The sequence below is a fragment of the Podarcis filfolensis genome (genome assembly GCF_964270895.1).
Source record: "Podarcis filfolensis genome assembly, chromosome: 1".
Taxonomy (NCBI): Eukaryota; Metazoa; Chordata; class Lepidosauria; order Squamata; family Lacertidae; genus Podarcis; species Podarcis filfolensis.
The window spans coordinates 20912765-20927633 of NC_139604.1; the positions used below are offsets into that span (position 1 = coordinate 20912765).

General features: G+C 43.7%; 1 protein-coding gene across 1 annotated transcript in view; it reads right to left on the minus strand.

Moving 5' to 3' along the window:
• Positions 1 to 14869, minus strand: part of LOC310743372 (dynein axonemal heavy chain 11-like) — a 219287-nt gene that overhangs the window by 102802 nt on the left and 101616 nt on the right. Inside the window, exons 39-43 of the mRNA XM_083573553.1 lie at positions 14549 to 14651; positions 12224 to 12463; positions 9385 to 9546; positions 7156 to 7349; positions 3015 to 3177 (exon numbers count right to left, since the gene is read on the minus strand). Of these exons, the coding sequence (XP_083429679.1) occupies positions 3015 to 3177; positions 7156 to 7349; positions 9385 to 9546; positions 12224 to 12463; positions 14549 to 14651 (862 nt within the window). The remainder of the gene's footprint in view (positions 1 to 3014; positions 3178 to 7155; positions 7350 to 9384; positions 9547 to 12223; positions 12464 to 14548; positions 14652 to 14869) is intronic.

Here is a 14869-nt window from a genome sequence, read left to right on the forward strand (position 1 = left end):
TGCATCATTCAAGCGGACACTGAGGTCCAGCTCCGAGGGCCTTCTGGCGGTTCCCTCACTGCAAGAAGCCAAGTTACAGGGAACCAGGCAGAGGGCCTTCTTGGTAGTGGCACCCGACCTGTGGAACGCCCTCCCACCAGATGTCAAGGAAATAAACAATTATCTGACTTTTAGAAGACATCTGAAGGCAGCCCTATTTAGGGAGGTTTTTAATGTTTGATGTTTTATTGTGTTTTAAATATTCTGTTGGGAGCCTCCTAGAGTGGCTGCGGAGGCCTGGCCAGATGGGCGGCTTATAAGTAATAATAATAATAATAATAATAATAATAATAATAATAATAATATTCCTGGGCAGCAGTGAGAAACTTCGCCTTTTATGCGTTGCTGCCCAGCCAGCCAGCCAGCAAGAAACTCCCCCAATCTGGGCCTCTGATTGGCCAATTTGAACCTGGCTTTGTTGGGTGGGAAGTTATGCCGATGGCTATGATGGCTGGGGGGTATTTCCCATCAGCTGGCGACCATGTGCGTCTGGGTGTCAGGGAAGGAGATGCAGAGTGAAGGTCCACAATCAACACCCACCGGGGAAAGCAGCGAGTTTCCATTCTTGGACAGTAGTCAGAAGCTTCGAGGGCAGTGTGTTTACCTGGGTTAAGTTCCCTTCAGAAGGAGAGATTACTGAAAACTTGAGGTGTTTTTAAACATTAAAAAGGTAAAGGGACCCCTGACCATTAGGTCCAGTCATAGCCGACTCTGGGGTTGCGGCGCTCATCTCACTTTACTGGCCGAGGGAGCCGGTGTACAGCTTCCGGGTCATGTGGCCAACATGACTAAACCGCTTCTGGCGAACCAGAGCAGCGCACGGAAACGCCGTTTACCTTCCCGCCAGAGCGGTACCTATTTATCTATTTGCACTTTGACGTGCTTTCGAACTGCTAGGTTGGCAGGAGCAGGGACTGAGCAACGGGAGCTCACCCCGTTGCGGGGATTTGAACCGCCGACCTTCTGATCGGCAAGTCCTAGGCTCTGTGGTTTAAACCACAGCGCCTCCCGTGTCCCTTTTAAATGTTACAAAGAAACAAATTGAGCAGAGATGAATTAAAACGGCACAGCACTCCTGAAAGCAGCAAATCCTATGTTGGTCATCAGATTCCCAGACAAGAGATCAAAATGTGTCTTCCAGAGCTCAGGCTTGCTCACTCTTTCTCCACCCATCTCCAACTGCAGTTTCTGTCTCTTGCAGTCTCCAAACCTGCTTTTGTTTCTTGCACTGACAGATGTAGATTACATCAATGCAGTTGGGTGAGAAGGTGGAGGTATGCCACCTATATGTACTCCCTAGGAAGATAAATCGATTGCCAGCTGTTTCAAAAACACTGTGGTCCATTGTTAGCACTATTTCCCTGCTCCTCCAACAAAGGCAAGCCCTGGTAGCTAAACATTTCCAGGTAGGGCTCCCCCTGTTTATTCAGCATTAATCCTGATTTGCTTGCACAAACGTTACACAGTAGTTAGATTATATCCTGCTTTTATAGGGCCTTCATTCGATTTGTCTATGGATGGCTTTACAATGCACATTAATCCTGATTTTCTTGCAGTGTGTTTACACGGCTTCCTGTTAAATCATTTGTCAATCCCACTTTTCAATCTGCCTTGTTCCTTTTGAAAGTGGATTTGTTGCGCCAGAGAATTTTAATCCACTTCCGTTGTGCAGGCTTGAAGCAGTTTAGTTTACATTTCTCTGAATAGAAGCATTTTTATATACAGTTTTGAAAAACAAACACTCGTTTTACAAAGCAATTCCCCTAATGTAATGCATTATGTGTGTAAATATATACCGTACTTACTAATATATGCATTTATATGCACACTTTGATCTTGTATATGCAGTTTTGTGCACCGTATTTGGCTGGGAAATTGCACTGCAAAAATTGGAGAAGTGCAACTTTTGAAGGATAGCTGTGCTTTGGTTCACATTTTGTTTTGGATAGTGTGAATTAAGTAAATTTTGCAAGGGTGTAATAATGTCTTCTCCAAGCAAATTCGACATGGTTCATCTAAGGTTGGAATTGCGGTTGCTTCGCCCGCTCACATCTCATGCTCTTAACTTCTATGCAATACCAGAATGTATGCTCTGACAAGGCTTTACCATTGCCAGGAGATTATGTATGAAACTCAAAAGACATGTCACAGTTGGAATTCAAAATGACGTCAACAGATTGGAGAACTGGGCCAAATCGTACAACATGAATTTCAACAGGGACAAATGCAAGGTTCTGCACTTAGGCAGGAATAACCAGCTGCACCAATATAAGATGGGGAGGGCGGGGCATATGGCTTACTAGCAGAACAAGTGAAAAGGATCTTGGGGGAATGGTCTCCCTCAGGAGGTTGTGGACTCTCCTTCCTTGGAAGTTTTTAAGCAGAGGTCGGATGGCCACCTGTCATGGATGCTTCAGATGAGATTCCTGTACAGTGGTACCTCTGGTTACATACTTAATTCGTTCTGGAGGTCCGTTCTTAACCTGAAACTGTTCTTAACCTGAAGCACCACTTTAGCTAATGGGGCCTCCCACTGCTGCCGCGCCGCCAGAGCACGATTTCTGTTCTCATCCTGAAGAAAAGTTCTTAACCCGAGGTACTATTTCTGGGTTAACAGAGTCTGTAACCTGAAGCGTCTGTAACCTGAAGCGTATGTAACCCAAGGTACCACTGTATTGCAGCGGGGTCCCTTCCAACTCTATGATTCTTTGATACAGTCAACTCTATGATTCTTTGATGCAGTCAACTCTATGATTCTTTGATACAGTCGTACCTCGGTAGTAGAACAGAATCTGTTCCGGAAGTTCGTTTGACTTCCAAAATGTTTGGAAACCAAGGCGCGATTCGCAAACCAGAACACTCACTTCCGGGTTTGCCGGGTTTGGGAGCCAAAACGTTCGACTCGCAAGGCGCGCAACTTCCGAGGTGCGACTGTATCTGAATGCAGAATCTTACAAGTGCACTATGAGACCTACCCTGAGATCATGGATCCCGTAGCTTTTGCGTAGGGTGATTTGGAAGACTTCCAGTGAGCTGAGAAAAGCAGCCAAGCGGCACAGACTTTGCTTTCCACTTCCTCCGACTCCAATCAAAAGTGCATTTCCATAGGGAGCTTCAAGAATGCGGTTGATGCGGCAGCTACAGGGCAGGAACAGATTTGCAAAGATTGATCTTTTAAAGACAATCAGCTTTCTATCCAATATATTTATGGTTGTAAACTAACAGTGCAATCCTAACCATTTCTACCCACAAGTAAGTCCTACTGAACTCAATGGGGGTTCTCTCCCAGGTAAACAGGATTAGGATTACAGCCTAGAGTGGGATTAAGATTACAGCCTAAATTAGGATTATACACGAGGCTTTACTTCCAATTAAGCATGCATAATTATGCCACAATCCTATCAACCTCCCAAAGTTATTTAGTCCGTAATGACTGAGGTTATATTTCTAAAATATATTTAGAAATCAATAAAGGTGTTTTCTCAAAGGTACTGAAGGAAGGGCATTTCTCTTAATTTCCAATATTGCAGAGCTTTTATTTCAAATTGTAGGATAGAAAGATCACTATATGTGGCATAAGGAGAAGAAAACCTAAGCATCTGTGCAGTCTGCAAATAAATTTGCCCTTCAATGACCCTCCATCAATTAATAGGGGGAAATAACTAAGCTGCTATTAATGTGTTCACTAATTAATCTCCCTATTAAATTATTTAAAAGTTGATAGCCCAACGATCAACCTTTTTAATAACCATGTACTTGGGAGGGGGACTTGAACTTAAGAACTTATTTAAGTTTGAATTTCCTGCAACTTTGAACTTAACAGTTAAAGCTTGCATAATACTCCTCTCCTTCAAAGCTAAATTGTAAACGCAGTTTACAACCGAATGGCGGTACATTTGAGATAGTGCTATGTAAGAAAACATAATAGTAACTCTGAATAAAAGGTCTTACTAATATACAGTCACTGTTTCCGTTGCTACTGCTGTAGTCAGAGTGTGGGACAGTTTGCTCAACTATTTAAGAAATAGTTAAATAGACCAGTGATCACACATTTATGTCCCAGGGCACTGTAAACTGATCTTGGAAACTTCTGCTACATTTGCCTCTTGGAAGCGTCTTCATTGTTCAAATGTTTTCTAGACTATATGATGAGCTGTGATCCTGGCACACATTCACATGGGTCATAATGAGAAAATCTTGTGGCAACACCACCAAGTCATTAAGGCCATAGGACGCTTGAGAATTTCACTTGGTCTGAATTTTTAAGCACCTGATGTTCACTTCCTTGACAAACACGCAGATCAGAAAGCAATTCTTTTTTGTTTTTCAAACTTTTCCAAATCTGCAGTACAGTTCTCCGCTCATTAAAAATGTGTATTTTAGTATAAAATACATAGAAAATTTTGTATTTTAGGGTAAAACGCATATAAAAATGTGTAGCAAAAATGTATTTTTTTTCCCCATCCCAGAAGAACAGCAGATCCCTGTGGGGCAAAATGGCCCCAATCCATTGCATCCAGGTTGCCTGCCACCCAGCCAAAAGGGGACCGAGGGAAGGCTGTGTGGCTGCTGTCACCAATGGCAAATGTAAATAAAATAACCCACTCACATCAATAACAATCAAGGTGTTTTGTTTTTTAAGGGCAAGGAGGAGGAAGATGAGAGTTGATGGGGTGGATTCCTTAAGAGGGCACCTTGTTCATCAATAAAAACTTTCTGACAACAACAGTTGTTCAACAGTGGAGCAATCTCCCTCGGGAGGTTGTGGACTCTGCTTCCATGAAAGTTTTTAAGCAGAGGTCGGATGGCCACCTGTCATGGATGCTTTAGCTGAGATTCCTGCATTGCAGGGGGCTGGAATACATGACCCCGGGGGTCTCTTCCAACTCTAAGATCACGAGAACTGGAAACTTGCTTTTTCTTTTAAATGAAAATTGATAACTAAAGGAGGCTGAGCAACAAAGGCCCGTATAGTTAAAGCTATGGTTTTCCCAGTAGTGATGTATGGAAGTGAGAGCTGGACCATAAAGAAGGCTGATCGCCGAAGAATTGATGCTTTTGAATTCTGGTGCTGGAGTAGACCCTTGAGAGTCCCATGGACTGCAAGAAGATCAAACCTATCCATTCTGAAGGAAATCAGCCCTGAGTGCTCACTGGAAGGACAGATCTTGAAGCTGAGGCTCCAATACTTTGGCCACCCCATGAGAAGAGAAGACTCCCTGGAAAAGACCCTGATGTTGGGAAAGATGGAGGGCACAAGGAGAAGGGGACGATGGAGGACGAGATGGTCGGACAGTGTTCTCGAAGCTACAAACATGAGTCTGACCAAACTGCGGAAGACAGTGGAAGACAGGAGTGCCTGGCATGTTCCGGTCCATGGGGTCACGAAGAGTCGGACACGACTAAATGACTAAACAAGAACAAAGGAGGCTGAAGAATGAACCCGATTCTGAATTGGAAGCTATATTATAGACAAGCTTTTTGAAATAGCTATGATTCTATGATTTAGGCTCCCTCAAAATAAGCAGCACCACTGCCTTTCTTCTCTCTAACACACAAAAGATGCTGGCCACTACAGTCGTACCTTGGATCCTGAACACATTGGTACTCAGACATTTTGGCTCCCAAACGCCGCAAACCTGGAAACGAGTGTTCCGGTTTGCGAACATTCTTTGGAACCCAAACATCTGACGTGGCTTCTGGAGCTTCCTGCGGCCAATAAGAAGCCGCACTTTGGTTTCCGAATGTTTTGGAAGTTGAACAGACTTCCGGAACGGATTCCGTTAAACTTCCAAGGTTCGACTGTATTACCATTTGCTTGGTGTTGTTGGAAGTGTTGGCTGAGCAGTTGTAGATCAATTATTTTAGCTAGCCAGACACATTACACAGCTGCTCAAGTAGACAAGGTTCTCTGGATCGAAGCCTTTATCAAACAAACTCTTTCTTACCACTTCACCATCAGCATGCAGCGTGGCAAGATGATGACAGAACTTTGTTAGTGCTGGGTTTAATAACCATGTGGTTTGAAGTTTCTTAAACAAGGACTGTGAGTAGAATAAGTTTTTTTATTTTATTGATTAGATCAATCTCTGCTGGGACTGAAGCTTTCTCAAGAACTCATCCTACCTCAGACTCGCTGACATCTGGCCTCAGGCTGAGCTCAGCCTCTACATGCATGACTTCCTGCCAGAGTAATTAAGTGCGTTTTTCTTGATTAACCAAAAAACAAAACAAGAGGGAAAAATTAATTTGATTTCTGTTGCAGATCCCAGTGGAAGAGCCTTTCAGAAACTCTTTGGGAAACCATTCTATCATTGCCGTGCTGATGAGGCATCCTCAAATTGGGCCACAATATAGATGAAGGTAGTGCCAGTCTTCAAAACTGATACAATACAGTGTAGACCCACATACATATATATGAATGATACCCTTTATGGATTCATATTCCACTGTTTAAAAACCCCACCATTCAAAGCTACCATACGAACAGCATATGGAGTAGGATGGGAGTGTGACAGAATGAAGATGTAAGTAGGGAAATTTAGAACATTGAAATGCACCTCATAATTATTTCCTCCCAGTCCTTATTATACATTGATATCTTCACTGAAATGAGCAAGCTGCTAGAAGGAAATGCCATAGGACCCGAGAAAGGGGAACTGATGTTTTTCATTTCACCCAGGGATCTCTAGAATAATTTTAAAGCATCAGGGGTTTCTTTCATGACACACACCTGGAATTGTAAAATATTTGAAAGCAATGTAATATTCTATAAACCGAATCTTAAAATATCCTTGCAGGTCATGTCTCTATCTGCCCCTGAGCTTTACTGTGGATTTGACTTCAGCAGCAGAGTACCTGTTGGTCACACACTGAGCAACAGCCAATGGGTTACAATAGATCCAGGCTCCTTGAGACCTTTTTAAAAAATTGCAGATGCATTTCTATAGTCAGCCTGTGTTAAAAGTCTCGCTTAGACCCGGCCACTTTACAAGCACCCCTTACCCTTTTCTAAAACTTTCCAGGAGGGCATTTTCAAATACTTTGTAAATACGCCAGTGTATTGTTTGCTTCGAAGCGGCACCTCGCACACACGCCAAGACTCGAATAACTTACACGTGCTGTATGGCATCCTCAAAGAGAACAAGGTTCATTGCTGCATGCAGTTCGTTGTAGTGCTCTAACGCCTCTGTTAAAATTCTGGTCAGCTTCTTCCAATCAGATACTGGAAAGTAACGAGGTTCTCCAACACCATGGGCAAAGTGGCAGTAAATTAGTGGCTTATAGATAAATATGTGCTCATCAACACCCTGGTGGCAACAACAGAGAGAGACAAACAAGCATGTTAACCCTTTCTCTATATTGATTCTCCTAATTTTAACTTGATATCAAATAGAGGATGCTGAAATTATAGCCACAGAGGCTGAATTAAAATTGAGGAACATGGGAAGCTGCCATATACCATTGGTTCTCCTAAGCTCAGTATTGTCTACCCAGCCTAGAAGTGGCTCTCCAGGGTTCCAAGACTTGGGGACACTCCCAGTTTCTCCAGGAGATGCTGGCGGTCCAACATAGGCAAAGCAAAAGCTCTGCTATAGAGATACGGCCACTCTCAAATCCCTCTGGCAAGACAATGCAAAATACTTGACTTGTAGCCAAGAGCCTTTGCACATTTACTCAGAAACGTCCCAATGTGCTCAATAGGACTTGCTTCAAAGTAAATGCACACAGGACTGTAGTCTGAGTCACCAGATACCACTGCCCGAGAGCAGATAAATTTCCATTCCAGAGAACTAAAAGGTCACAATCCAGCTCAGACTGAGAACATGAAAACAAAAACTGGTATTCTTTTCCTTTTCCTGTTTTGTATGAAAATGTGAAACCAGCCTCGTATTGACCTGAAAGTGAGCACCAGAGCACAGTTATTGAAGGAAGAAAGGTAAAGGTAAAGGACCCCTGGATGGTTAAGTCCAGTCAAAGGTGACTCTGGGGTTGTGGTGCTCATCTCACTTTCAGGCCAAGGGAGCCAGAGTTTGTCCGCAGACAGCTTTCCAGGTCATGTGGCCAACAGGACTAAACCGCTTCTGGTGCAACGGAACACTGTGACAGAAAAAAGAGCACACAGAAATGCCGTTTACCTTCCCACCACAGTGGTACCTATTTATCTACTTGCACTGGTGTGCTTTCGAACTGCTAGGTTGGCAGGAGCTGGGACAGAGCAATGGGAGCTCACCCATAGCAGTGAGCAGAGGAGGAATGACCACAGGGGGAATAAATGCCATAGTGTGTCTGCAGCAGCACAGCCCGACGCCTTCATCTGCCCCAGCTGCAACAAAACATGTCGCTCCCATATCGGTCTCTACAGCAATAGCAAAGCGCTGCAAGCTTCCAACAGTTTGACTTCACCCCCGAAGGTGCACTCCTCCATTGTCTCTCGAGACAGACGGAGGCCAGCAATTTACTTGAAACGCTTACTTCTATTGCACCTCCCTAGAAGTTCAAGGCAGCTTGACAGCAAACATGGTACCTTAGCCTCAAGCAGTTCTCATATATTTTATAGAATAATAATAATAATAATAATAATAATAATAATAATAATAATAATTTATTATTTGTACCCCGCCCATCTGGCTGGGTCTCCTCAGCCACTCTGGGCGGCTTCCAACAAAGATTAAAAATACATTAAAATGTCACACATTAAAAACTTCCCTGAACAGGGCTGTTTAAGAATGTTTCAGCAACTTATTGACAGGGATGTAGTGAAAGGGGTGGCTATAAACCTATGTTGTGGGCATGTGACAAGGCATCTGTGTTCTGGGATCAAGTTTTTAGTCCCAGACTTGGGATCCTCTTTTAACGCAAACATGCATGTGTATGCTGGTTATGCCCATGTTGAGCCCCAGTTGTGGATCCCAAATCTTCAACTAAAAACCAATGGTCAGTTGATGCTTTACATTTTTAATCTGTCATGACAGAGTCCTTCATGTGTCACACAATCAAGCCTGTGTCACACAATCAGTTCCCTTTCCAATGTATACACTCAGAATCACATTCAGCAGACAGATCACTCTCAGCTGCAAAAATCTAGGCTGAAAACACCTGATCGCCATCTTATTGAATGTAACACTGACATAGGCTCACATTTGTGCTATTTTCCTCTATCTTCATTCCAATAATGACCATTAAAGCAGATGGTTACTGAGGAAATTCACAATCTTCAGCAGAATCAATTAGATCTGTCCAACCTGCTTTTCTAGCGGCAATCAATGCATTTCATTAATGATTAGATGAAAAACACACCTCAAATAGGAATGTTTCATGGTCAAAGTCACGCTCAAGACATACCTCAAAATGCCTTTTGGCTGTATCAATAAGCACTTTGTTATAATGTTCAATATCATTTTCCTCCATAAGTTTATCTGAGTAGACTCGGGAAGATTCATGAAACCATAAATGGACCAAGTCAATAGGAGACCGCACACAGTCCGGGGTTGCGAAGAGCATACCCTACAAAACAGTTTGAAGTGTTTATTTGCACATTATCTTTCTTGAGCATCAGTTTATGACTAGTACCGAAATATGCCATTCAATAAACTGTACTCCTCTGGCACACACAAAAACGTGTGGCTTTGCTATTCACAATATGTGCATATATTTGATAGGCAATTAATGGCTTGCAGCTAAAAGCAACGTGTTGTTTATAATGAGGCACTATGGTTGCCTTGTGAACATCAATTCCTTTTCCTCCCACCCTTACTATCTATAATTTGCATTTGAGTGAAAATCATGCTTTTATACTTTGCCTCGAGAACTGCTTCACTCTATTTACAGCATTCCGTTCTCAGACTATGGCTGTGCGTACATTACCTATTTCCTCTGGCTCCAATGTGCTCCCACCACTGGCTTTTAAATCTGGGTAAACACATTACCCATGATGCAGAGCTATCCCGTCGTTTCTTGAGAAGTAATACTGTTACATGTATTTCCCCTCAAACTGGCTTCGATCCGAAATGAAAACTCAAACCACATCCACTTCGTAGTTAAGCTGAGGTATATACCGTATTTTTCGCTCTATAAGACGCACCAGACCACAAGACGCACCTAGTTTTTGGAGGAGGAAAACAAGAAAAAAAAAATATTCTGAATCTCAGAAGCCAGAACAGCAAGAGGGATCGCTGCGCAGTGAAAGCAGCAATCCCTCTTGCTGTTCTGGCTTCTGGGATAGCTGTGCTGCCTGCATTCGCTTCATAAGACGCACGCACATTTCCCCTTACTTTTTAGGAGGGAAAAGTGAGTCTTATAGAGCAAAAAATACGGTACATGTGAGACAGTCACTGCGCATGTGTAAATGACAGCTTCATGAGGACTTGGGGGTTGTGGGGAGGGGGGAAGATGCAAAGCTGGTTGAGACATCCCTGCTCCCTTTTGGTGTGTACAACAGCAAGCAAATGTGACTTGAAACCCAGCGAGGGAGAAATGACCTCACTGTTTTTTAAGCTGTTGATGTGTACCAGTGGTGTATCGTGGGTTGCCAGTGCCAGGGGCCGCATGGAGGGGTGAATGGGAGGGAGGGAGACGGATGGAGTACACATGCGCATTTAGCTGCCTAATGGCACCCACATCACCCAGGAGATTGCAGCCACAGAGATAAGAAGAGATGTTCTGTTGTTTGGAGAGTTCACTTCCTGTTACACATGGAGAAGCCGTTTTCAACAGAGCCCAGAGACAGAAGTGTGCAGCTGTATTGAGGCAGCACTGAGTGCTGAAATTTTGTGCCTCCTACCAATTTTGTGCCCGCTCCAACTGCCCCTGTGTCCCCCCATGCTATGCCACAGATATGTCCATAGCTGTCAACCTTCCCTATTTTGCAGGAAATTCCCTTATTCCAGCACCGTTTCCCGCTGCTTCCCACTGCTATGCTGGATTGTTAGATATCCCGTAGACTGTCCCCGGGACAGGTGAGGTTGCTGATCCCTTATTTTCAAATCTGAAACTTGACAGCTATGGATATGTCTATAGCCTTATTTTCCAACCCAGACCCCAGACTAAAACTTTTCTAAGGCTAGAATTCCATGCAAATAAATATTATTTATGAACTTAGATCCATCACTGATCCTGCTTTTTACTGCACAGACCAGCCATTTCCTCCTGCAAGACTACTGCAGGGCTGCCTCGCTCACCAGGCAATGCGAGGCAGTCGCCTCAGGCGGCAGATCTGGGTCCAAGGAGTGTGCTGTTCACTGCCTCTGCCTTCTATGTGGCTGTGCCTCCTCCACCTTACATGCGCCATGTCACTTCTGTGCCCCACTGCTGCCTACTCCTTTGTGGGTGTGACCTGCTGCGGTGGCCACACCCCCCCATAGCAGCAGGGCAGACCATGCACACAGCAGAGGAAGGGGTAAGGGGCATTTATAGAGGCAGCAGTAGCTGGGGGGGGGGCAGGGCAGCAGAGGGGCACGTCCAAGGAGGCGGAAGCAGGGAACAGCGGTGGGTTTTTGCCTCAAGTGGCAAACGTCCTAGGCTGGCTGTGGTCCACTGTATGCGGGTTATATAACAACTCTGACCATTGTTATGAAGCAATGGGAGTTCTTAAATGATTATTTACAAAACCAGGGCTCTACTATAAAAATCTGGTTGTGTTTAGAATAATCTTGTGCGTAATATAAAAAACACAAAGTGAGACATTAAGGAAATCCAAAGGGAAAGTATGAAGAACAGAGGATTTGACGAACAGATTATTAAAAACGCGTGAGGCAAACAGTGGAAGTCTTTTTTTAAAACAACAACACTTTTTAAGGTGGATAAGGACAAGATGAAATTATACAATTGAATATAAATATAGATGGGAAACGGCTATGTATAGTGAATACTTATCTACTTTTAAAAATTTTCACCCATGATCCTTTTCTTTTACTTCTTTATTTTTTCTTTGTTCTTTTTTTCTTTTTTCTGATATCTTATCTTTCATTTCACTCCTTTATTGTGAATAGCATTTTATAGAGGTATAAATAACTGTAAATATGAAAAGAGGCAAAGTATTCTCTAATTTTTTTCCTTGGTTATATGTATTTTCTTTTGTTGTAAATATGTATGTTTTCTAATTTGTACTTAATAAAAATTATTTTTTTAAAAAAAACCAAAACTCCGACCAACTGGAAACAAAGAAAGGAGTGAACTGCATTACCTGGAATATGCGTGTCAAATCTCTTAGATTAAAAATATAATGAAATCGGATGGCCGTGGGTAGAAAATTCTGCGTCATCTTCTGGTGCAGTGAAATGGCAGCTTGGACAAGTGTGCCGACAGACTTCACTATGCTGTAACAGAATCCCCCTTGCTGGAAATGCATGTTCATTATCTTCCCGTAGATAGCTGCTAAAGCATCTGCTCCCGGGAAGTGGACAGCAAACACAGAGAAATGTCTCTGAAAGAGAAGGGGGGAAAGGGAGACGGGGAAGAAGCAAACCAAAGAGTATATTATAGCCACTATTTGATTTGCATATTTGAAATCTTGAAGGCAACTTTCAAAGGGAGCTGAGAAGTTTTTTGGGTGTGGGGAAACATATATATATATATATACACACACACCGTATTTTTCGCCCTATAGGACGCACTTTCCCCCCTCCAAAAATGAAGGGGAAATGTGTGTGCGTCCTATGGGGCAAATGCAGGCTTTCGCTGAAGCCTGGAGAGCGAGAGGGGTTGGTGCTTCAGGAAGCTATCCGCAAGCCTTGGGAGCCTGTGGGAGTTCCCGCCGGGCTCCCAAGGCTTGCGGACAGCAGCCTGCAGCCCGAAATCCAGGGAGCGCAGCGGAGAGCGCCCCGGGCTTCGGGCAGATATCTGCAAGCCTGGGGAGACTGGCAGGAGTTCCCACCGGGCTCCCAAGGCTTGCGGATAGCAGCCTGTTCTGGGAGCTGGGGTCGGGGGAAGCTCGGGCTTCCCCCGCCCCAGCCCCACGCCTGGGGAAAAAATAATTCCCCCCTTTATTTCCCCCCCAAGAAACTAGGTGCACCCTCTGGGCTGGTGCGCCCTATAGGGCGAAAAATACGGTATATATAGTCCTACACATCAGAAGAGCCCTCCTGGACCAGACCATCCTGCTTCCAAAAAGTGTTCAACAAGATGCCTCCAAGAAGCCAATGGAAAAGGATGAAGCCCAACCCAGTCTCCCATCTTCAATTGCCTAGTGTCAGGCTTCAGGGAACTGGCTTCCTCCCCACTTTGGCAGTAGATAAGCAGAACAAAGGAAAAGGAGTCTTCTAACCAGTTAGAAACTTTAATGAGAATCCATTTCCCAGGAATAAAGGTGCTCCCACAATTAAGGGTTCCACCCACTTACTCCCTAGTCACACACGTCATTACTGCGTCTTGTAACCCGAGCTTGTAACCACTGTGCTTTCTTTGCTGCCACCTTATCTGCTCTTCTTGACCTTGGGCTGAGCAAAGGAAGGCTTTCCAGAGACTGTGAATCTGTTAACCCTCTCCCTCCCAGTGTTTCTTCTCCTAACTGTTCCCCATCCAGTATTTCCCAGCTTCTGCCTTCTGAACTATGTCCCTCTGCAAACCACTGTTCCAAATCTATACTGTCCTCCTGCTCCTGGGAAGATTCAGGATCCTGATCAGGAGCAGGGGGAAGGGGTGGCTCCCACCATTCCTCCTCAGTGCAGCCCTCCTCATCACGGTCCCTGACACCTAGTGTTATGTACTGAGTTGAATAGGATCCAAATGCAGCAGTCTGATTGGTCCTAGAACAATAGGATCCAAAATGCAGCAGTCTGATTGGTCCTAGAACAATAGGATTCAGAATGCAGCAGTCTGATTGGTCCTAGAACAATGCAGCAGTATGATTGGTCCGCAGGAGCCACCCAATCCAGCTCCAGGTGGAAGTGAATCCGCAACCTGAGTGGCCTACAGGAGAATCCAGGAATTAGCCAATCACGTGTGGCCCATTGTGTAAATAATGTATATAAAGCAGATATTTTGGGGGAACTTTCATTCCTCACTACCATGAGCTGAATAAAGAGCATGAAATCCACTCTCGACTCCAAGTATATTTCGCCTAGTGATCCTCCTGTGCTTTTAATTTTGTTTTATTCGTGCTGGTTTTCACTTCATCACAAAATACTTCACCTGGCTTATTCAAGACAGGCATCCATTCACATTCAGAGTATACTTTTGCAGATTAGGAAGCTACTTCCAATGAGTGCTTATGTGTGAATGGACCTAGTTGTGCTCATCCCTGATCATGTTATTTAGCTCTGTATCTAGCCCAACGATTCACGTATCATTATTTATTAGTATTATTACAAGAAAGCAGAGAAAAAGCCATACTTGAGTATTTTTAACACACATAAACCCCCAAAAACTCTATCTCCAGAGGTGTAAACACCAGTGCACACAATAAAGTTAATGATTTTCTCTTTTGCTGAAATTAAAATCACTTTAATATTATTCTGGGGAAGAAGAGGGAGGAATAGGCAGCTAACATTTGGCACTTATGGCAACCTACCTGAAGACGCTGATTTACTGAAAAACTTCCAGCCGTCGGATTCATGCACGTGACATACTGACAATTGTGAATTTCTTTCAAAATCAGTTTCTGTCTGTCATACCTATGTAGTTACAAAATAACAAAGAGATAATAAAACTCAATTGTATATTCACAGTTTGAGATCCCTATTGACAGATCTTCACACTGAAGGCTGCTGGAAGAAAGTCTGATTATGTAGCCCTCTGTTAAAAGATCTGAAAACCTTTCTTTTGTCCCTGCTCTCTTAACACAAGATTCCTATAATTCTCAGTCTCTTAAGCAACTCTGAAGACTGACAGG